Source organism: Camelus dromedarius, chromosome 12 (assembly GCF_036321535.1).
Source record: "Camelus dromedarius isolate mCamDro1 chromosome 12, mCamDro1.pat, whole genome shotgun sequence".
In the NCBI taxonomy this organism is placed as follows: domain Eukaryota; kingdom Metazoa; phylum Chordata; class Mammalia; order Artiodactyla; family Camelidae; genus Camelus; species Camelus dromedarius.
The window spans coordinates 1,292,484-1,314,807 of record NC_087447.1 but is presented as its reverse complement, the minus strand read 5'-3'; the positions used below and the strand labels follow the sequence as shown (position 1 = coordinate 1,314,807).

General features: G+C 58.1%; 1 protein-coding gene and 1 long non-coding RNA gene across 5 annotated transcripts; one reads left to right on the top strand and one right to left on the bottom strand.

Annotated features, from left to right (window-relative positions):
* Positions 1 to 1,039: 1,039 nt before the first annotated feature.
* IFITM10 (interferon induced transmembrane protein 10) lies at positions 1,040 to 12,968 on the top strand. Of its 4 annotated transcripts, none has more exons than XM_064491973.1 (3): positions 1,040 to 1,125; positions 3,881 to 4,333; positions 12,353 to 12,968. In XM_064491973.1, exons 2-3 carry the CDS (start codon positions 4,091 to 4,093, stop codon positions 12,500 to 12,502), a joined length of 393 nt encoding a protein of 130 aa, XP_064348043.1. In that variant the 5' UTR covers positions 1,040 to 1,125; positions 3,881 to 4,090; the 3' UTR covers positions 12,503 to 12,968. The 4 variants fall into 4 exon arrangements, with proteins under 4 accessions (XP_064348043.1, XP_064348045.1, XP_064348044.1 ...); XM_064491975.1 differs by having other exon boundaries at positions 1,061 to 1,088; XM_064491974.1 differs by lacking the exon at positions 1,040 to 1,125 and adding an exon at positions 1,464 to 1,860.
* Positions 12,969 to 15,598: 2,630 nt separating this feature from the next.
* LOC135322563 (uncharacterized) lies at positions 15,599 to 17,027 on the bottom strand. Its single transcript, XR_010383227.1, has 3 exons — positions 16,497 to 17,027; positions 16,196 to 16,305; positions 15,599 to 15,777 (listed from the first exon to the last, which is right to left on the bottom strand). It is a non-coding gene; the product is annotated as an uncharacterized LOC135322563 (long non-coding RNA).
* Positions 17,028 to 22,324: the final 5,297 nt, after the last annotated feature.

Sequence of the window (22,324 nt, the reverse complement as noted above, 5' to 3'; positions counted from 1 at the left end):
CACACCGTGACCCTCAGTGGAGGCTCAGTAGGGGCTCCTGCGGGACACGCGGTCCCCTCTTCTAGAACACGGGGACAAGCGCAGTGGGACGCCCCCAGACCCCTGGATGCCGTGCTGGTTAGCGTAGCCGGCAGGGCCCTGGTGCTCCCACCCTCTGCTGGGCCAGTGCCGCCCTGGGCTGCCCCGCAGGGGGCTCTATCCAGCTGGTGGGGATCCCTCAGGCCCTGGAGTCAGACTCTGGGCTCAGGTCCAGCTCCTGTGACCCAACCTGAGCCTGAAGCCCCTGTCTTTGGAAGGTGGGTGACAACAGGGCACTACCCGCTGCGGGCCTGACAGGATGAGGAGCCCCGCACAGCGCCTGGCATCCAGCCGCTCCAGCGCTGACTGTCCTCCGGCCAGCTCGGGGTGCTCTGCGCCAGTCGTGCGCCCGGGTGAGGACACCTGGTCTCGGGCTGAGCTCTGAGCAGCTGGCCTGAATCCCCGCTCCTCCCCAGCTTAGGGTGGAGACCAGAGGTGGCTAATACGCCTCCTAACCGTGGGCTCCTGGGGCCCTAGAGAGAGGCAGCTCGACCCCACCCAGCAGCCGGGAGCAGGTCCCTGTGGGCCCAGGGACCTTCCTGCGGCCTGGGGACCCGCTGGGCTTGGCACAGACCAGCCCTCTGGTCCCCTGCAGCCTGTCGGTGCAGTGCAGCCCCCAACAGAGCCCGTGGCCTGGGAGCAGCCTGGGAGCCTGGCCCCGGGGAGACCAGCTCAGACTCCAAGGAGCCCAGGTGTCCTCTGAGAGGGCTGCTTAGGCCAGGCTCAGCCCAAGGATGGGGTCCAGGTGCCCCCAGGCCAGGTTCCTGGGGAGGGGGCAGAGGGGGTTGGGTGAGGGAGAACTGCGCCCCGCTTCCCCACAGTCCCCGCCCACGCCCGGCCCCACACCTGTGAGCCTGGGCCCGGCCCGGGCCCCGCCGAGGGCGTCGTCAGGGTGGGGGCGGGGCTTGTGCTTGGGAACCCCTCCCACCGGAAGAGGGTTTTCTCAACAGCTTTAAAGCCAACTCAGGTGCTGCCGGTTCCTGACAAGCCCTGAATGAGGCCGTGCCAGGGTCCGAGAAGGGAAGGAGAGAGCGGTGGGCTGGGAAGGTGAAGGGCCTGGTGAGGGGGTGGGGCCTGTCCAGGTACAAGAATGCCTGGCGAGAAGGGCTCAGGCTCAGAGCGCACAGAGGTTTGGGAGAGAAGGGGACTGGACAGGACCTGGCACAGGCAGGCATGAACGAGGAGAGGGGGTCCGGGACAAGGGCCCAGGCTCGCAGGAGAGGGTCAGGGAGAGAAGGGAGGCAGGTTGAGAGAGAGCAGAAAGGGGTTTCATGGGAGGCAGGTCTCAGAGCAGAGCCTATGGGGAGGACGCGGGGCTCAAGGGAGGGAGGGAGGAACCAGGCTGCCACACAGGAGGCAGCTGGGGGGAGGGGGGCTCTGGTGGGTCTGGACTCTTGTGGGGCTGGCAGATTGGTGAAGAGGACCCAGCTTAGCAAGGGGCCGCTGCACAGTGAGGTGGGGGCTGAGGAGGAGGCCAAGAGGGCTAGGGTTTCTCCGTGGTGGAGGGTATCATGGGGACATCTGCAGGAAGGGGAAGCTAGCTGGGGGCAAGTGTCAGAGAGACGGTGAAGGCATGGTGGGGAAGACGCCGGCTGGGAGGGGAAGAGACCTGGGGACAGAGGCACCCACAGGGTAGGGCGGCCAGGCTTGCAGAAAGGCCAGGGCAGGCAAGTGGCCTGAGCTGCAAGGAGACGGGTGTCACAGGGGCTTGGAGGGGACACCTGGCCCCAGGGGCAGCGGCTTCCAACAGCTGAGAGTTCATGGTCTCCAAGACTGGACTTGGTGAGGGAGCCAGGTTATGGAGGGTGGGGCTCGGGGGCTCTGGGCTGGGTGTGTGGGGTTCAGATTTGGGAAAAGGAGGGGACGGGAATGCCAAAGGGGGGTGGGCTCTGGAAGGACGGGGCCGAGTGGGGGCCACCAGGGCTCGATGAAGGCCTGGACTTACTCAGAATGTTGAAGCTGTGAGGTGCCCTGGGGTCTGAGGCTCCGGTCAGGGACAGGATGGTGCAGAGCTGGGCCCTCGGAGGAAAGGGGCTTGGTGAGGTGCACCCTGTAACTGGGGGCTTGGGGACTGGGAGGGGCCAGAGACTCAAGAAGGACAAGGGCCCTGGAGGGGGCTTGGTTGGGGGGCGCGGGTAGTGCAGGGCCAGGAGGGCAGGGAGGGGCTCGGCTCCGCAGGAGGGCCGGCTAGGGTGAGGGGGACAGGCTGGAGGCACCTGGGCTCTGGGGCTGCAGGGCTTGGTGCTGCTCGGCCACCCACCTGCCGGGCCTGGGATGTGGTGGGGAGGGGCAGGGTCCTAGATGCGGACGGATCCCTTGGGGATGTGATATTCCACAGGCGGGGAAGGGGCAGCACTGGAGGGGAGGGGGCTCTGACGCCATCTGGGAGCCAGGGTGGAGCTGAGAGGAGCACAGAAGGAGGTAGGGGCTCTCAGTCCCGGGGAGACGGATGGGAGGGCTCAGCGAAGGAACGGGCTCCGACAGGGGCTGGGGGCTCAGCCAGAGGAAGTGGGCAGGGACTGGGGTGGGGTGGGGTCCGGGGAGACTCGGGTGGCGCGAGCCCTGAGGTCTGGCGCTGGAAGGGAACCCCTGCCCGGCCGGCCCTGCACCCCACCCCCCGAGGGTCGCCGCTTCCGGCCGGCGCCCGCGGCCCCCACCCTGCCGGCGGGAGGAGGCGGGGAGGTGGCTGCGCCCGCCGCCGCCGCCGTGAGTCAGGCTTGGGCTGCAGCCGCGCGGCCGGCCTGGCGCTGCGGAGGGAGCGCCGCCAGCCCCGCGCCCCTCCCCGCCCGCCACCCCGCGCGCTCCCCACGCCGAGGTCGGGCCGCCGGGACGCGGAGCGGCGGGACAGCCAGCCACCCGCGGGACGGCCGAAGGACGCGCGGACCGCGGCGCAGGGTCGGGCCCGCCCGCCGAGGAGTCGCCAGTAGGTGAGGGCGCGCCGTCCGGGCGGCTGCGGCAGACCCGGGCCGGCTGGGGGCCGCGGGGCCTCGGCGGCCGACCCCCGGGGCGGCGCCAGGCGCGGGCGCCTCGGGGCCTCTTTGGACAAGTGCTTGTTTCGCAGAGAGTCATTGTGCGTGTTTGTGGCACCAGGCGGGTAGCTTGCTGCGGTCGCGCGCGCCTGGGGTCCGGGCACCGCTTGGGGCTCGGGTTGGGGGCGGGGGCGATGGCGCGCGAGTTCGGAGCCCCAGCAGCCGCCGCGTTCATTCTCCCGCGATCGCGTCCGAGCCTGTGTTGCCGTGTGCGTGTCACAGTGCGGAGCTGTTTACCGGGCGGCAGCTCTGAGCGCACAGCGTGTGCCGGGGTCTGGAGAGCCGGGCGATGGTGCTGGCGTTTGCGGCGGATGTGTTGGCGGGTGCCAGCGTGCAGGTGCTCCAGAGAGCTCTGCTCCTTCTGCCAAATAGTGACGGGGCCGTGTCACTGGGGGTCTGCGTGCCCCGTGTGTGCCGGTGTCTGGGGCGCCGGTTGCTCCCTTTATTCCACGAGCGCGCCAGTCGGGGTGCCGTGGGGAACGTGGGGGTGTTGCTGTTGCGTGTCAGTGGGTGAGTGTTTGTGCACAGATGGAAAAGTGACGAAAAGCCCCCAAGTCCCTGCCAAGGCTGCTGCGAGGGCTTTGGCATCATTGGTGGCTAGAGCGGGGGGGGGGGGGGGGGCAGGTGGCGGCAGGCAGCTGGCTGCCTCGGCAGGGGTTTCCATGTCCTTTGGGGCTGTCGATGGGGCCGCAAGGGAGATGCTACAGGGTGCCAGGTTGGGCGCTGGAGGCGGCGCAGGACCTAGCTCATTCTTCCTCACCCTCTCCCTCCAGGCCCAGGGCCCCGGCCAGTACCCAGCCCCGCTGGGATCCCCAGCCAGCACCACGGACGGCACCCAGGAAGCCCGAGTGCCCCTGGACGGGGCCTTCTGGATCCCCAGGCCCCCGGCAGGTTCGCCCAAGGGCTGCTTCGCCTGCGTGTCCAAGCCCCCCGCTCTGCAGGCTCCAGCGGCCCCGGCCCCCGAGCCCTCGGCCTCGCCCCCCATGGCGCCCACTCTCTTCCCCATGGAATCCAAGAACAGCAAGACAGACAGCGTGCGGGCTGCCGGCGCTCCCCAGGCCTGCAAGCACCTGGCAGAGAAGAAGACCATGACGAACCCCACGACTGTCATCGAGGTCTACCCCGACACCACCGAGGTGAACGACTACTACCTCTGGTCCATCTTCAACTTTGTCTACCTCAACTTCTGCTGCCTTGGCTTCATCGCCCTGGCCTACTCCCTCAAAGTGAGTGGGCGGGGCGGGCGGGGCGGGGGCGGGGCTTGAGAAGCAGGGGGCGGGGCAGGAGGAGCAGAGTCACTCTGCCCCCTCCCTCTCAGAGAAACCCCGGTGCAGCAGGTGCCGAGGAGGGAGGGGCTGAGGAATAGAAGGATGGTGGGGGACCCAGCAAGAGGGATGTCACCCAGCTTGAGGCTGTCAGGGAGGGCCTGTCCGTCCCTGTCCTGAGCTGGGGAACCTTCCAGGGTGGCTTGGCAGGATTTGGGGTCCTCAGGGTCAAGGTCTCTGCACAGCCAGTTTAGTCAATGGGATGGGGACGTGGGACCCAGTGTCCTGTCCTCTGGGCGGCGGACATGGGAATTAGGTCTGGGCCAAGCTGTCCCTGAGCTTACGGTATAAAGCCAGCACCAGGAGGAAGAGGCCTTGGAATCCTTCCCCTGTTGATAGGAGGGGCGATGTCACTGCTGGAGGCCTTCTTGTCCAAGCCCCTCTCAGGGCACCTGGTGCCAAACAGGTACTCAGAGAGAGGCCATGGCAGACCGATGCTCTGCCTGCTCCGTCACACGCAGTTGGTAGACCATCCATCCCGGGAGCCAGGTCCCATACACCCCTGCCCCATGCCCTGAGTGGGTGCACCTCCCAGAAGCCCCTCGCTGCTGTGAGAGTTCCAGCTGGGAGCAGAGCAGAGTGCCAGGCAGACAGGACTCCATCCCCCCGAGGGCCGAGTGGAGAGAGTTGGACTGAGATTCAAGGAGGGAAGCTGTGATGGGCTCACCCTTGGGGTTGGGAGATCCCTGCGGATGTGTAAGGACCAAAGAGCCCTGGGCTGCTGGGGTCCATCGGCAGGAAGAGGGGGTGGACTTGGACACCGCCCCCCACTCCCTGTCCATCACCCGAAAGGGCCTGGCTCACATCTTGCCGGCTCATCACTTTTCCTGAGCCCAGATTTGACTGTCCAAGGCCAGGCGCATCTCACTGACTGCATCTCACTGACTGCAGCTGCCCAGCGGGGTAGGGGAGAAACAGGGGCTGGAGGGGGAGGAGGGGCTGGGCCGGGAGTAGGCCGCTGGGACAGCACTGCCTCTGAGCACCTTCAAGCACTGAGTCCCCCCCTCCCCTGGCCCGGCATCACACACTCCGGCCCCTGGCTTCCCTTCCTCCTGACTCACCCTCACCCACCGCCACTCACCAGCGTCTTCAGGCCTGTGCGCCCAGCCCCAGGCTCCACCACACGGGGCCTGGGTGGAGTGTGTGTGCGTGTGTGGGGGTACATGTGTGAGCGTGCAGAGTGCACGAGTGTGTGCATAAGGTGTGAGCACGCACGTGTGTAGGTGCACGCATGAGGTGTGTAGGCGTAAGTGTGTTTGTAACCGTGTGTGAGTGTGTGTGAGGGTGGATGTATGTGTAATTGTGTGTGCACCTGCATACAACTGGGAGTGTGCATGTATGAAATTTAAATATGTGCGTGCACTGTGTGTGCACATACAGATGTGTGTGTAACTGTATGTGTAGGTGTGAATGCCTGCATGTGCATTTGTCTGTGTGTGAGTGCGTGTGCCTGTGGGCTGTGGAGACAGCAAAGGGAAGGGGTCCCGGGAGTTGGGGGGTGAAGCCCCCAGGCCAACCTCAGCTCTGGCTCCCCCGGGCTCTGGCGGAGCAGAGGGCCCAGTCACCGGGCAGCTGGCAGGGCTCTGCCTCCCCCGTGCCCACTTGCCTTGCTCAGCCAGTGGCCTGTGGCCGTGGGTCAGGTGGGGCTGCGTGGATTCTCGTGGCGGCAGCCAGCTGGCACAGGGCGGGCCCATCTGCCGTGGGCTGTAGGTAGGTCACAGATTTCTGAGTGGTGCAGAACTCATGCTGGGCCCAGGGGGTGGGAGTTGGTGCTTCTGAGGGGCAGGCTGGGACTCACTGTGCCTCCAGCCTGGTTTGCGCCCTGTGTCCCTCCTGGGAGCAGGGTGTTCGAGGGCAGGAAAGCTTGGCGCTTCCCTGGGAGGGGTGTGCAGGGTGAGCTGTCTCCGTCCTGGGCAGCAGGGAGGACAGACTGGCTGGCACGGGCTCCTGCGCCTGGGAATTTGTCCCATCTGTCCATCCAGCTGCACGTCTCCTGGCCTGCTGCACCCTACATGGTCTGCAGCCAGTCCTGGGCACTTCCAAGGGCACCTGACGGCCGTGGGGTCAGAAGGCCGTGGCTCAGTTCCCAGCGTGGTCCCTTAAGAGCAGTGAGCCGCTTCGCTTCACTGAGCCCGTTCCCCCATCCGTTCACAAAACACATCAAAACAAAACGACATTCAAGTGAGCACACCCGTGAGCAGGGCAGAGGCTGGCATTCAGGGCATATGAAGGGAGCCCTGTGTCCCTGCCCACCCTGTCTGCCTGCCCGCCCGCTCGGCCCCCACAGGCCAGGCATCCGATGCTGGCTGAGTCCGCACCACGCAGACGGCCTGGGGAGGCGCAGACACAATTCCCCATTCACGCCTGCGGCACAAGCAGCTCACAGGACCGCGGCTCCCCATGCTTGGCCGGGAGAAGTCCTGACTCCTCATGCTGGCATTCAAGGCCCTGCAGGACCCGTTTCTGGCCATCTTCCTAGGCTCACCAAACGCTCCGCCCCCGCCGTTCTGAGTCACTGCGCTGCTCCCTCAGCCTGAGACTCTTGTGAGACCCGGGTCCCCTCCTGCCGCCTCCCTCAGGCCGACTCTCCCTCCCAACCAGAGAGCCCCCTGCCCTGCCCACAACAGCCCGCTGCCCACCCAGACCCGACGCAGGCCGACCAAGGTCGGGGTCAGAGGATGCTGGATGACTGGGCGGAGGGACCGAGGATGCGGGGGAAGGTGAATAAGCAGCAAACGTTTCGGAGGCTTCACTCCCAGCTGGGGGTGAGGCTGGGCTCAGGCACGGCCACTTCCCGGAGGAGGCAGCTTTTTCTCTGGGCCTTGAAGGATGGCTGAGGGGACGGGTGTTCCCGATGGAGAAAAAAACCATAAGCTAACAGACGAGGGTGGGGCATCGCAGGGAGCAGTAAGCCCCCATCATTGGTGGGGTGCAGAAGAAGGTAGTCCTGGAAAGGCACACTGAGGCCACGCGCTCAAGGACTTGGAATTCCACACGAGGGGTGTGGGGGACATGGAAGGGAAAGGTGATCAGAGCTGGAAAGTCTGCTGCCAGTGTGGAGGGAGGGCACGAGAGAAGCCCAGAGGCAGAGAGGAGGGAGGTCCCAGTGCCGGGGTCCAGGGGAGAGAGCCTGTGCTTGACCCAGGGTGGGGCGGGGGCAGGAGGCGGGGAGCAGGTGTGGTGAGGGGCTGGTGACTGTGCCTCGTGTTCCTCCTCATAAACTGGGGCCGTACTGACCTCAAAGTGGCCATTTTCCAGCACTTTCTGTTCATCTTTCTCAGTTTATTCATTTATCCATCTAGCTGTACATCCTTCATCAATATGGGTTAACGTGTCAGAAATCAAGCCAGTGAAGCTTGCACAAATGCCCCCTCCTGGGGTCTTCCACGGCTCCTTTACTTCAGCAGGTCAAACCAAAAAGCCTTGAAATTGTCTCAAATTCCATTCCGGTTCGTGTGTGTGTGTGTGTGTGTGTGTGTGTGTGTGTATCGCACTCCATGTCTGAGCCTCGCAAATACCGTCAACTCTATCTTCAAAATAGATTTTTTTAAAAAGATCAGCTCTTAGCACCTTCATTGCTCTCAGCCGTATGACCACCCTGATCACTCACCTGGGCTATTATTAGGCTTGTCTCAGCTTTCGTCCAGCCTCTGCCCCGTAAGTCTGTTTTTCACCCAGCATCCAGAATTACCACGTTAAAATGTGCCAGAGCATGTCATGTTTTCTGCTAAAAAGCTCCACAAAGCCCTCCACAATCTGCTGCTTCAGTTTGCTCTCTGCCCTTAAGCCTTACTCCCCCGCTTTGGGGTTCCGCTCCCCGCACACTGGTCCTGGTTATTCCTCGGAACCCAGGCACACTCCCGCCTCAGAGCTCTGTGCTCTGAGACATGTGTTCGCTGCAGGCAAACATATGAGTCTGTCACACTTTTCTAGACTTTACTCAAATGTCCCCACTCCATGCCTGCCTTCCCGAGCACCCAGCTGGAACTGCACCTCCCACAATTCTCTCTGCTGCCTGTTCCCTTCAGTTTTCTTTTTGGACATTTAACACATCATGTATTTTACCTATTTATCGTGTTTACCTTCCGTGTCCTCTCCCTAGAACGTGAGCTCCATGAGGACAGGGGACACTGTTTCATTCCCTGCCCTACGCTTGGGACCTAGACCCACAGTTACACAGAGCAGGCACTGAGCACACACTGACTGAGTTAATGAAGCTATCCATCTGCATGCATTAGTCTATAATCTATCCAACAGCCCTCCCTCTTTTCCATTTATCTGCCCATCGACTCCCCCAACACAATTCATACATCCGTCTATCCACCTGCTCCATCCATTTGACACATTTCTTGTCCACATATGCATCTTTCCCGCCAACCCAGCACATGTCCATCTATCTGCCTATCCCAACAATTCAGCATTTATTTCTAAATCACGTACCCTCCTGTCCTACCCATCCAGCGCGCGCTCACGCCTCCATCCACCCACCTGTCCAGATTATCCAGGATGTATTCATGGGTTCCTCTACCTGCCTGCTCCCCCATCCAGCACACATTCCTGTATGTACCCAGGTATCTGTTCCCTGTTCCAACCACACAACTTAATTTCATATATCCACTATCTACCTGCCCCACCTGGCATACATTTATGTGTCCATCCGGCCACCTGTTCCATCCGTTCGGCATCCATTCTCAGGTGTTCATGTACTAGCTCATCCCACCCACTGAGCTTTCACATATCCACCTACGTACCAGCTCTACCCTTTCAGGAAACACTCACCTATCCATCCAGCTCTCCCTCCCACCCAGCATCCATTCCTGTGTCCATTTCCCTGTCTGTCCCGCACATCCAGCGTACACTCCGTATCTCCCTCCTTGTCATCCATCCACCTTCCCAACATCAAGGCACCTCTTCAGTCCTCCTCTTCCTAGACACCTTTACAACCAGCCACCATTCCCCATCCATTCAGTAACCCATCTTCCTTCCCACCACTCATCCATCCACCTGAAACATCCAGCTCTATCATTCTTTTCCTCATTCCAAGTATCCAACAAAGAAGTCATGATCAAGGGCTTATTTTTAAAATTTAGTGTTGTTTAAAATGAAAAATAATCAATGAATATAATTTACTACTTAATGAATTAGAGAAGAAATATATTTGTCTCGTGGTGGTTTTTACGAACACACTGATACACCTCTAACAACATGATGAACGTCATTCTGAGCAGTGAGCTTTGAGATGAAGATGGAGAGGAGGCTCCCTGCTATGACCCTTGCCATTCAGCATGGTTCTGCGAGTCTTGCCTCATGATAGAAGAGCTTGCTTTGGACCAGACACTATGTGTGCTCAGGCTTTCTGTCCACCGACTCGTTACTCCCTTTCAGCAACCTGATCAGTAGGTGCTATTGTGACCTTCACAGTAGGTGTTACGGATGAGAATTCTTGCTAAGATTATGCAGCTGGTGATGGGAAAAACTGAGATTCAGATCCAGGCAGTGACTCTCTGGCATCTGTACTCTTTGCTTTGTTTTGGTTTGGATTTTTTCTTTTTTTTTTTTTTTTTTTTTTTTTTTTGGTGGGGAGGTAATTAGATTTATTTATTTATTTATTTTTAGTGGAGGGACTGGGGATTGAACCCAGGACCTCATGCATGCTCAGCAGGTGCTCTACCACTGAGCTACTCCCTCCCCTCTGGCGTCTATACTCTTAATCACTGTTCCATAGAGCCTAGGATAAGGACTTACAGGAAGAAATGGAACTGCTATTTAAGGTAGCTATGATTTATTACACAGAAAACTTGGCCAGTTATCACAATGAGTGAATACGATAGTTTAGCTGGGTACAAAACCAATCTGCTGCATTATTGCACACCAGCAAAACCCAGCTGGCAGGATTCCAGACATCTCTTATGGTGTGATGACAGCCGAAATAAACAGACAAACACTAAATCTAACAAAAGATATAATAGCTCTTTCTGGAGAGAACTGTAACATTTTAGTCTAATGAAGACATCAGATAAGACCTGCGTAAGTGGGTGAGACACCGCGTTCTCATAAAGGAAAACAAAATTCAGTGATGTGGGTTCTCTCCAGAATCACTGGAATAAAAATTCCACACGGATGTAGACTTTCTCCTTCTCTCCTTCCCTTCCCTGGCCCCTCAGCACCTGCTTCCTTCCCTACCCCACCTCGGTTCTGTGCCATCCACGTGAAGTCCCCCAGCCTTCCCCTCCCTCCCCCAACCCCTCCAACTTGTCTTCCTGCTCCATCAGCTCCATTGCCTCCTCCCCTTCCTCACCCGCTCTGTCCACCGCTGGACATTCACCGTCTTCTTTTCCCTCTCCTCTGTCTGTTCCCTCCATTGTCCCACCTCCTCCATCCACCCACCTCTAGGAAATCCAGCCACCCAGCCACACTCCCTCCTGCCTGGCTGTGTCCCCACCACGTTAGCTACCCATCTGCCCTCCCGTCCACCTGCGCCCCTGCCTTCTGTCCATTCATCCATCCACCAATCTGCTGCTGCAATGACTTTCTCTCCCTGCCTCTCTCATCTCTCTCCCTCCCTCTCCTCTTCCTCCGGCCTCGCAGGCTTTGCTTTCTGTTTGCAGCAAGCCCAGGCCCACACTTCTTTGGGCTTCGTGGAAGGAGAGGGTGTGGAGTGGGGGGAACTCCTCAGACCCATCCTGGACGAGGGTGACACGCTCCCCAAGGACATCTCTTCACAGCCAGAGGACCTTGGAAATGGGTCCACCACTGTCCTTGGGCTCCCTGGACTTACTGGGCTCCAGCCCACTCCCGGCACCTTAGCATCTCTGCTCAGACACCCTGGAGCTGCCTGCTGGCTATGAATAGTGCATATTCTCAGGGAATCCCAGTTAATTTTAAATTAGGCGAGACCAGTCAGATTAGGACACACTTGTGCTGCCCCATCGTCCAGTCATATCACTCCCTCTGAGGCCAGCTTCCTCTTTTATTGTAGTTACTTATGTGTCCAGCATTATTGAGATCTAATTGACAGGCAGAATTGTACAAGCTTCAGGTCGACAACGTGGTGATCTGATCCATGCTTATATTGTGAAATGATTTCCACAGTGGGGCTGGTTAACATCTCCACCACCTCACGTAGTTAGCTTTTTTTTTTTTTTTTTTTTTTTGGTGGTGGTGGTGGTGGTGGTGGTGGTGGTAAGAACACTGAAGATCTACTCTCTTAGCAATTTTCAAGTATATAATCCAGTATGGTTAACAATCTGTTTTATTTTAAATATTTTTAGATTTACAGAAAAGTTGCCCCCCCAAAAGAAAAAAAGAAACACAGAATTCCTGCATATCCTTCACATAGCTGTCCCAGTGTTTTGGGTTTTTTTTTTAAATTGAAGTATAGTTGATTTACAGTGTTGTGTTAGTTTCAGGTGTACAGCATAGTGATCCAGTTAAATATAAAAGACGCATATATGTGCATGTGTATATATATTCTTTTGCAGGTTCTTTTCCATGAGAGGTTATTACCAGATACTGAATCCGGTTCCCTGTGCTCTGCAGCCGGTCTCCGTTGTTCATCTGTCTTGTATACAGTAGCGTGTGTCCTGCTCCCAAACCCCTGGCTCATCCCTCCGCCGCCCCTTTGGGAACATGAGCTCTTTTTCAGTCCCGACGTCCCAGTGCTGGCGGTGGCCCGCACTCGCCTTTTCCTTCGCTCCCTCTATAACTGACTACACGTTATTCGCTTCGTGCGCTGCTTGCGAGTGAGTTTCGCGCGGTGCCCCGGCCCCGCCCCCGACACGTGCGCGTGCGCTTCCTCCGCAGCTCCGGAACCAGGAGCCTCCCGGCTCCGCGCCCGCGCGCCCTCCCGCCGCGCCCGCCCACCCCCGGGTCTGGCCCCCTGGTCTGGCTGCTGGTCTCACCTCCTCCCTCTGGCTTCAGGTTCGGGACAAGAAGCTTCTCAACGACCTGAATGGCGCGGTGGAAGACGCGAAGACGGCCCGGCTGTTCAACATCACCAGCTCGGCCCTGGCGGCCTCCTGCATCATCCTGGTCTTCATCTTCCTGCGGTACCCGCTCACCGACTACTGAGGCCGCCCGCCTGGAGACGGAGCCCTGAGACGTGGTCGCGTTCGTGATGGGCGCGATGCTGGATGCTGAGTGGTCGGGGCAGAGCAGGGCGTCTGCCCTGGGGCCCCCCCTGAAGCTGTGAACCCGGCAGCAGGGCCATCAGAAGCTTCGTACAGTCAGCGGGCAGCGAGCTTTTGCCTCCTGGCTCTCCGCCTGTTTCTTGGGCCCGTGGTTTCCTCCTGTGCTGCTGCACCTTGGCTCCCAGTGGCTGCCCTCCCTGCCCGCCTGTGCCCCCTCCCGGGCTCCTGGGGCCCCTCAGACCTGACACCCAGCAAGAAGGGCTTCTGTGGGAGCCTCCCAGGATGGGGGGGGGGGGTGGCTGCCAGCATCTGAGGACTCACTCCATCCTCCCCGACCCCGCCTCCTTCAAGCTGTGACCCTGCTCAGAGCTCTTGTATCTGTGAACTTTCAATAAAATTCCTGCCCAGCTCTGACCCCGCCTCCTGTCCTCTACATGGGAGGAGGGGTTGCCTATGCAGGATCTGGAGGCTTTGGGGCCTCCATTCAGGCACTGCCTGGTGGCCCAGGGCCCCCACTGCTGCCTCCCACTGACTTTGCTGGGGAACGTCAACTCTGTAACCCAGCTGGTCTTCTGCCCGCTGTGCGAGATGGGACTAAGCAGGGCTTTTGATGGCGTGTCCCCCGAACTCAAGACCCCACGAGGATCAGGTGGCCTCCTTGGAGACGAGGGACGGGGGCGCAGCTGCCCAACTGGCTGAGAGTGGGAGCTTTCACCAGGACGGAGCACATGGCAGTGGTGGCAGCACCCTGGCCTATCCCTGTCCCTCTTGGGACCCAGGACCCGGGCAACTTCCTCCAGTCCTCTCCTGCCCGTCTCCTCACCCCCGACTTGGGGACGTGGTTTTCCTGCTACTCGGTGTTGCTGTGAAGGTCACCAGAGGGGAAAACAAGGTATCAACTGGGGGTTGGTGTTCCAGGGTCGAGGTCAGTGCCGGGAACCAGGGCGGCGATGCTTCAGCGGAGGTGAACCCACAGCCGGTGGGGGTCGGCCAGTCCTTAACACAAGCCTGAGGAGTCTCAGGGCAGGAGAAGAGCAGCCCCGAGTCAGTCAGCCCGGGGCTGCGGTGGGGCGGCAGGCTGAGCGAGCCTTGAGTCCAGCCCTTGCCCTGAGAGGGACACGGCTGGTCTGGGAAGCCGGAGGGGGCTCTGAGCAGCTCAGGTGCAGACAGGGGAGGACTCTGTATCCCGGAGGGCAGCCCAGAAGCTCGTTTTCCGTGAGCCTTTGAAGCCAGTGGGTGGCTGGCCGCCCGCCCGAGTCCCAGGAGGAAGGGCATCGGCATTGAGGATGCTTCTGCCAGCTTCTCCCTGGGACGTGCCCGCCCAGCGGAGGCAGTCAACCCACATCAGGAAACAGCACCCTCGCCCTGCAGCCAGCAAAGGACGTTTCCATCCGTTCAGCAGGTGGGCTCGCAGCCAGCCCAGAGGCTCCAGCCGCCTCCATCCTGCTCAGGAGAAGAGCCTGCGTCCCAGGCAGGTGATCCTGGTGGGTCAGACACTTCCAGTCCTCAGCAGGCAGCCGGTGGGCGTGAGCTCCTGCCTGGGTCTCGGCTTCCAGGTCTGTGTCTTTGCCTCTCTGGGCTCTTCCCTGACCTTCTGTCTCCCCTTCCCCTTGCACTGCCCCCTCCCCACTTTTATTTGATTTCACAGTGCCTGGAACACACTGGCTGTCAATAAATACCCAACAAATAGATCTGAAGAAGGAATCGCCCTCCCTCCCTCTTCCTGTTCCCAAGTAAAATCAGCCCTCGCCGTCTGCCTCCGCTTGGGTTAAATCACGAGCCGCTGTGGCCGCCGACCCCCAGCGCTCCCGGGGAGGAGTGCAGGCTGGGGTCAGGAATGAGGCCTCTGCGCTCTGGGACAATGGGTGAACAGGCCTTCAGATAGTTAGGCATTTTCAGGAGATTTTAGGAGCCCAATACTTGCATCTCCCCATATCTAGAAAAGCAGTAAAATCATTAAGGGGACACCTGCTCCTCGAGCCCAGCGGCAGCCTCTGCCCCCGTGTGTGCTCGGCTGCACGTCCCCTTCACGGAAGTCACATGTGACACCGGTTCTCCCCCGGCCTCTTTGGAACAGGTTCTTGGCGCTTTCTGAGATGCTGTCTCCCGGGCTGTAGTCCTCATTTTGCCCCAGATGAAACTTAGCCCACAGCTCTCACGTTGTGTGACTTCATTTCAGTTGACACTGTGCTCCTCTGGACGTGCCCCTGGGTTCTCCACAGCTTAGGGGGCGTCATGGGACTCCCCCGTCCTCCCCCCACCTCGCTGTGCCTGGGTTGGCCCTGGCCACTTCCCTTATGACCTCCAGCCCGCCCCAGTGTAAAAGGATCAGGACCAAGCGGCTGAAGGTGGAGCAGGTCTAAAGGGTGTGCCCTGGCGTGTGCATGTGCGTGTGCGCGTGCGCGTGCGCATGTGTGTACATGTGCAGGCGTGCGGGGGTGGGGGGTGTTGTGCAGCCAGCCCCAGCCTCTCTCGCCTTGACCTCAGTGGCCAGAGTCCTCTGGGCCCCCATCCACTTACAAACCCACCACCCACTCCAGCCTGACTCCTCCTCTGCGGACATTGGAAACCCACAGAATAGTCTTTCTTGACCATGTGCTCTCAACTCCACCACCAGCGTGGGTGCAGAGCTCAGGGTGTCTCCCCAGGGCTCCCCTCCTACAGAATAGAGACCAGCTCAGACAGTGGGGGGCGGGGGCATGAGGGGAAGGCCGAGTCCCCAACACCAAAATCCCAGGCCCACAAGACTGGCTCCTTCCATGTTCCCTGAGGGGGAGGGGACAGCTGGGGCAGGAATGGGGGGCTCCTTCGAGTCAGTGTCCTCTCCCACACCCCACCTCCCCCACCTCCACGGTGTCCACCTGCCGAGGCGGCCGCCCAAAGGCAGGGCTCAGGGCTGGTTTCTGGGACAGAAAGACAGGCTCCTGGGAGGGCAGCCAGAGAGCCCTGGAAAGAGGCAGAACGTTTCCATCACTGATGGGAAACGTTCTGCCTCTTTTCACATCCATTAGGCCACAAATGCAAGAACAAAGAAGCCCAAACACAGACAAATCCCCGCTGGGACGCATCCCAGGGACATGCAGGGCACCCCAGACAAGGAGAAAAGGAGCAAGGGGACCCGTGAAGCAGCCGGAGGGAACAAGACAGATCGCCTGCAAAACAGCAGCGCTGGGCTGGCAGGTCCTTCTCGCCCAAATGGTGGCATGTCTTGGTGACCTGCGGGAAAAGAAACATCTCTTAAGACAAGAACCAAAACAAACCAACAGAACTTCTTAAATACAGTTTTAAAACTGCACTTCTTAAAACTTCTTATAACATGCAGGAAAGTGCACAAAACAAACCAAAATAAAATGTACGGTTTGATGGGTTTTTATAAAGCAGACACCCATACAACACAAAGAAGGGGTGCCTTGCAGAGACCCCACGGTGACCACAGCCCGAGTGACCAATGTGCTGCAGTCGCCCCAGGACATCGTGTCTTCCAGCTGAGCACGCGACCCCCTGCTCCCAGCTCTCTCTGGGTGGGGCCCCTCGAGTCTTCGTGGCCGGGCGGTGCTCCATTGTGCAAATATATCAGCTTCTCAGTTGTTACACTGTTAACAGACACGTGCAGGGCTCCCCAGTGGGCACTCACCATGATGCTTCAAGGCTCCTGTGCCGTCCGGGACAGGTGGGCCATTCTCCCCCCGGGCCCGCGCTGCAGACTGCAGTCGCCGGGTTGGAATGTGAACGGGTCTTCCACCCCTACGGAATGCCAGGCACTGTCACCCCTGAGCAAAGCATGCGTCCCCCAGCTTCGTGTCCCCCCCTCCGTGCAGCCCTCGTGGCGGGCGTGCCGTGATGCCCTGGGGTGGTTTTAGTCTGTGCCTCCCTGACCAGCTCTGAGTGTCTTTTCCATTTGGACATCCTCTTTTGCTAAATGCCTGTTTTCTTACCTGGACCATTTCTTTTCCACCGGGATGTCCATTTCTTAGTCGTTTGTAGGAGTCCTTTTGCATCTTACACCTGTCCTCTGAGGTTCTCTGCTTCGAAGATGGCTTCTCCACTTCACTCTCCACTTCTCCTCATGCTCTCAGGGGCATCTTTTTAAAACTGTATTGTTTGTTATTGAAGTAGAGTTGATTTACAGTGTTGTGTGAGTTTCTGGTGTACAGCATAGTGATTCAGTTACATATATATTCTTCTTCATATCCTTTGTCATTATAGGTCACTGCAAGATATTGAATATAGTTCCCTGTGCTGAACGGTAGGATCTTGTTGTTTATCTGTTTTATGAATAGAAGCGTGTATCTGCAGATCCCAAACTCCTAATTTATCTCAGGGGCATCTTTATGAACAAAAGTTTCCAATTTCAAAAGAGTCACAATTACCAACACCTTCCCTTTGGTTAGGGATTTTCTCCGCAGGACACAAACAGAAATAACACAAAGAAACACGAGAACAGGACCCTGGGCTCCCCTCCTCCAGCGGGCACATCAAAACTGCAACTATTACAGAGCAGCTATTCATGAGAGCAGCAAGACCCTCTGCAGCCAGAGACGTAGAGGAAGAACCAGCGAAACAGGTGGGAGGGGCGGAGACCCGGCGCAGTCCAGACCCACACCCTGGGGGCACCCCCACCCTGAGGAGCGCCCGCAACCGGGAGGATAATTACAGTCACAGAGGTTCTTCCCAAGGAGCAAGGAGACCCAGCCCCATATCGGGCTCCCTAGCCGGGGGGTCCTGCACTGGGAAGACGAGCACCCAGGATGTTTGGCTCTGAAGTCCTGTGGGGCTTACCATCGGGAGTCCTGAAGGGCTAAGGGAAATAGAGACTCCAGTCTTAAAAGGCACGCACAAAATCTCACATTCTCTGGGACCCAGGTCAGAGGCAGTAAGTTGACTGGAGCCTGGGTCAGACCCACCTGACCTAAAAGTCCAGAATCAGATGGCTTCACAGGCGAATTCTACCAAACATTTAGAGAAGAGTTAACACCGGTCCTTCTCAAAATATTCCAAAGACTTGCAGAGGAAGGAACACTTCCCAACTCATTCTATGAGGCCACCATCACACTGATACCAACACCAGACAAAGATATTACAGAAAAAAAAATCACAGGTCAATATCACTGATGAACATGAATACAAAAAAACCTCAGCAAAATATTAGCAAACTGAATTCAACAGCACACTAAAAGGGTCAAATACCATGACCCAGTGGGCTCTATTCCAGGGGTGCAAGGATGGCTCAGTATTCACAAGTCAACCCACTCCAGAAAGTGGGTTATAGAGGGAACATACCTCAACATGTTACAGACCGTATGTGACAAGCCCACAGTTAACATCACACTTAGTGGTGAAAAGCTGTTCCTCTAAGATCAGGAATAAGACAAGGATGCCCACTCTCGCCGCTTTTACTCAACACAGTCCCAGCCACAGCAATTAGACAAGAAAAAGAAATAAAAGGAACCCAAATTGGCAAGGAAGCAGCAGAACTCTCACTGTCTGCAGATGACATGATGTGATACATAGAAAACCCTAAAGATGCCACCAAAATACCGCTGGAGCTCATCCTGAACTCAGTAACACAGCAGGACACAAAAGTAAGACGCAGAAATCTGTCGTGTTTCTCTACACTAACAACAAACTACCAGAAAGAGGCATTAAGAAAACCCTCCCATTCAAAATCGCACCAAAAAGAATAAAATCCTGGGGAATAAATCTAACGAAGCGGGTGAAAGGCCTGTACTTGGCAAAGCACAAGACGCTGATGGGAGAGCTGAAGACGACAGAAACGGGTGGAAGGACAGACCGTGCTCGTGGACTGGAAGAATTAACATCGTTCAAACGTACATAGCACCCAAGGCACTCTACAGATGGCTGGACCCACACCGGGGGTTGCAGCCTAGCGTGGCGGGGGACGGGCACCAGTGTTGAGGGGAGGCTGGTGGCCGACGAGGGAAGTGGTCAGATTAGCAAGAGCACCACAGCTGGCGGGAGTCGGGTGTTGGCAAGGAGGGCAAGGGACGTGGAAGGCAACGCACCTGAGGTGCTGCGTGAGATCGGAGGGGTAGGTGTGTCTTCCAGCTCTCCCCGCTAAGGGCGTCTGCGGCATGCCAACAGCAACAAGGCCACCCAGCCAGCACCCAGCGGGCAGCCACCACCGACAGGAGCCCGAGCTCCCAGGGGACGTCCAGGGCTGTGACCGCAAGCACGGGCTGGTCTGGCCCATCCTGCACTGGGAAGCAGGAAAGGGCTGAAGGATGAGGAGGGCGTGTCCAAAACACACAGGAGCCACCTCCCAAATCCAGGCCGATCTGAGCATCAAAGCAAACAATGTTAGCACCAATTATAATCTTTTGAATAAAATAGGAAACTGGGAATCCATAGTGATTAATAAATAAATAATATGGGGGTTTAATAAGCTCTGGGATCCTTAGCTTCAAAGAACCATCCCGGAGAATAATTATAACGACCAAGGGAGAAGTAGGTACTGTTACAGGCGGAGAGCCCAGAAGGCCCCACTTGCTCTAACGATCAGGATGCCCGACCAGGAGGGGGCGAGATCGGAATTATCCACCCCTGGATGGGATGCCCTGAGAACACAGCCTCCCTCGTGTGGACCGCGTGCCTCCCCAAGTTCAAATGCCCCAGCGTGAGGACCTGGGGAGGTGGGGCTGCAGGGAGGTGACGTGGGTTAGATGGGCTCCCGAGGGTGGGCCCGCTGGGCGTGCTTAGCGCCCTTATGAGAAAAGGGAGAGACAGCAGACCTCCTTCTCCTGCACTCAAGGACCCAGCGAGAGGGGCTGGCACCTGGACCCCAGCCCCTGGCCTCTAGGGCCTCCAGGGAGAGAAGCAGTCTGCTGGTAGGCCGCCCGCTCTGCGGCGTCCCGTTCCAGCAGCCTGTACAGGAAACCTGCCTTCGCGCGGCTCCCACACTCACGGCACCTCTGACACTGGATGTGTGAGAGCTTTTCCCACACCAAGCAACTGCACGACACCAGCTGGGTGTCCTACGATTTAACTCAATTCTCATGCTGTCCACCTAGAGACAGCGGTGATCCCACAGGCAAAGGGTTCATTCCCACGAGACGTTCCCACTTCAGGTGCCCATGGCCAGTCCCAGTGGCCACCTGTGCTTCTGGCCCGCTGACTCTAAATCAGAGGTCTCCGCGACCCCCTCATTGGTTTCGGTTAATTTGCAGGAGGGGCTCAAAGAACTCAGGAAAACAGTTACGCACCGATTACCAGTTTGTGGTAAAAGGATGTGATGAAGGATGCAGACAGACATCGCAATGGAAGAGCCGCAAGGGGCCGGGTACGTGGGCGCTGGGCAGCTCTCCAAACCTCACGCTCCCGGGATTTCACGGGGCCTTCCCCACGCGGTATGAGCAATCTTTAGCCCGGCCTCCAGCCTTCTCCCCGCTCTGGAGGGTGGAGGATGGGGCTGGGAGCTCCAAGCTCCTAATCACAGCTTGCTCTCTCTCGCTGACCAGCCCCACCCAAGAGCCCACCCCGAGTCCCCTCTTACAACAAAAGACCCACCTGTTACCCAGGAAATCCCCTGGGATTTAGGAGTGCGGTGATGGGGTCAGAGAGAAATGCTAGCAGAAGCTCCTGGGTTCGTATCTCCCAGGGTTTCAGGACCTCCGGGCCAGCCCGGCTGATGAGACACCTCCGAAAACGCAGCCAAGCACAAGGCAGACCCAAGCTGAAGGACAGTAAAAATGCAGCTGTCCTGACGACAAGTGCCTTCTGTGCAGCACAGGAAACTACTCAATATCTTACAGTAGCCTATAACGAAAACGAAAACGAAGACAAAAAAAAACGAACATATGCACGGATGCGCGTGACTGGGACCTTGTGCCGGGCGCCAGAAGCCGGCACGCTGCAAACTCACTGTACTACGGAAAACAGGGTAGCGGTCCTGGGAGCTTCAGAAGCACGAAGGCCGCGGGAGCCAGGGGAGACCGAGGAACTCTTCCGACACAAGAGCCGGGAAAACCAGAGAGTATGTATAAACATTCCCACTCTGAGGCTTGCGTCTTCAGCCTCTTAACATCATCTTTTGATAAACTACAGTTACTGTTTTTCACATCCCATTCGTAAGTTTCTCCTATAGGCTTGATGTTTTTGTCACTGTGATAGCCAGCCATCCTGCTGGTTTTTATTTTTCCCATCCCCCCACGGTCCTGAAGGTCTTCTCCTCGTTTGCAGTAACAAGTTCATGTTGTTCTATGTTGAGGTCTACGACACATCGTGAATTAGTCTCTGTGTACGGTGTGAGGCAGGGGTCAGAGGACACCCTGAGGTTCCCCAGACCCCCTTGCATCATCCCCACCATTTCTTTTTTATTTTTATTTATTTATTTTTGTGGTCTACTTTTTTTCAACTTTTTTGAGGGGGCAGATAATCAGGTTTTTGTTTTTTTTTTAATGGAGATGCTGGGGATTGAATGCAGGACTTCATGCATGCTAAGTATGCACTCCATCACGGAGCTACACCCCCCCCCACCATTTCTTTGCGCTCCTTCCTGAGCTCCCAAAGACCCCACAGCTGGGACAGTTTTGGGGGCTGCCCTGGGGCCACCGAGCTGCTCTGCGCCCATGAAGAGCCTGATGCGTCTGGTCCCACCGCCTTAACCCACGCCAGACCTCCAGAGCCCTGCTCCACGTCTGAGTGGAGTCGGTGATGGGAGCCCCCCGAGGAGGCCTGAGGCCCACCACACTTTCCCTCCAAGCCCGCTTCCCACCTCCCACTGAAGCCCCTCCCTTGTGCACCCAGGTCTCCCCCCTGGGGTTCTGCGCCTGGGAAGGCGGGACCAACATGGGGGCAAAGGGAGCACTTTCCTCCCTTACACAGAAAGAAAGTCCTTTTTTCTGGCTCCTTTTAAGGTTTTCCTTGACCTTGGTTTTCAGCAGCATGTCCCTGGAGCCCTGGTTGGTGGTGGTGTTGCCCTTGTGGCTTTAAACGCACACTGTCTGGCCCCCCAGAGTCCTGACGCTGCAGTTTGAGGGCTTGCCTCTGTCTGGGAGAAGACCCGGCGCCTTGGCTCTGTCCCGTGCTGCCCCCGCCTCATGCCCCCTGTCCGGCGGCTTCGGCCCCGTCTAAGGGGCCGCTCTTCTCCGATTGTCACACTCTTCACTCTGTGCCTGGTTTTGATCTTTTCTCTTCATTCTCTGGAGCTCGCGAACTCTGTCTTCTGTTGTGCTCAGGCAGCTGCTCAGCACACGCAACGCACTTTTTATTTTGGTTACTGGATTTTCAGTTCAAGAATGTTCATTTGTTTTTCCTAGATTCCAGTTTTCTGGGGAGATGCTTTGTCCCCTCCTCTGTTTTCTCTCGTGTTTCACTTACAGCTGGAGTTTTGATCCGTGTCTGCGTTCACTCCTGGTGCCCTGGCTTTGGTGTCTGGCCGTCATCACTGATTTGGGTCCATCTGCTCTTTGTTTTTTGTCATGCGCCCTGCACTGTGCACAAAGGCCCAGGCCCTGAGGGGCAGGGATGCTGTCTCCCCCAGGGATGCTGGGCTCACCGTAACCTCTCCCCATGTGGCCAGACAGAAGTCCCAAGGGGGATCACTCGTCTGAGGTAGCCCCACCCTCTCTGGGGAGGCCGTGAGGTTTCATTCAGCCTCTTGGAAATTTCCATCCTGCCATCCCGGCCTGTGTGGGCACTCAGCAAGTGGCCAGGGGCCAGGCAGGCTCTGCCTTCCAGCCCATCACCGGACCACAAGACCCCGCTTCCCTGGGAGAGTCCCGGTTCCCTGGCACAATCCTGGGCG

Bases quoted from the DNA above. Each gene is read 5' to 3' on its own strand.
- IFITM10 (XM_064491973.1), top strand. From the start codon at position 4,091: ATGGCGCCCACTCTCTTCCCCATGGAATCCAAGAACAGCAAGACAGAC. The intron at 4,334-12,352 runs GTGAGTGGGCGG...CTCTGGCTTCAG, and splicing joins CCCTGGCCTACTCCCTCAAA to GTTCGGGACAAGAAGCTTCT.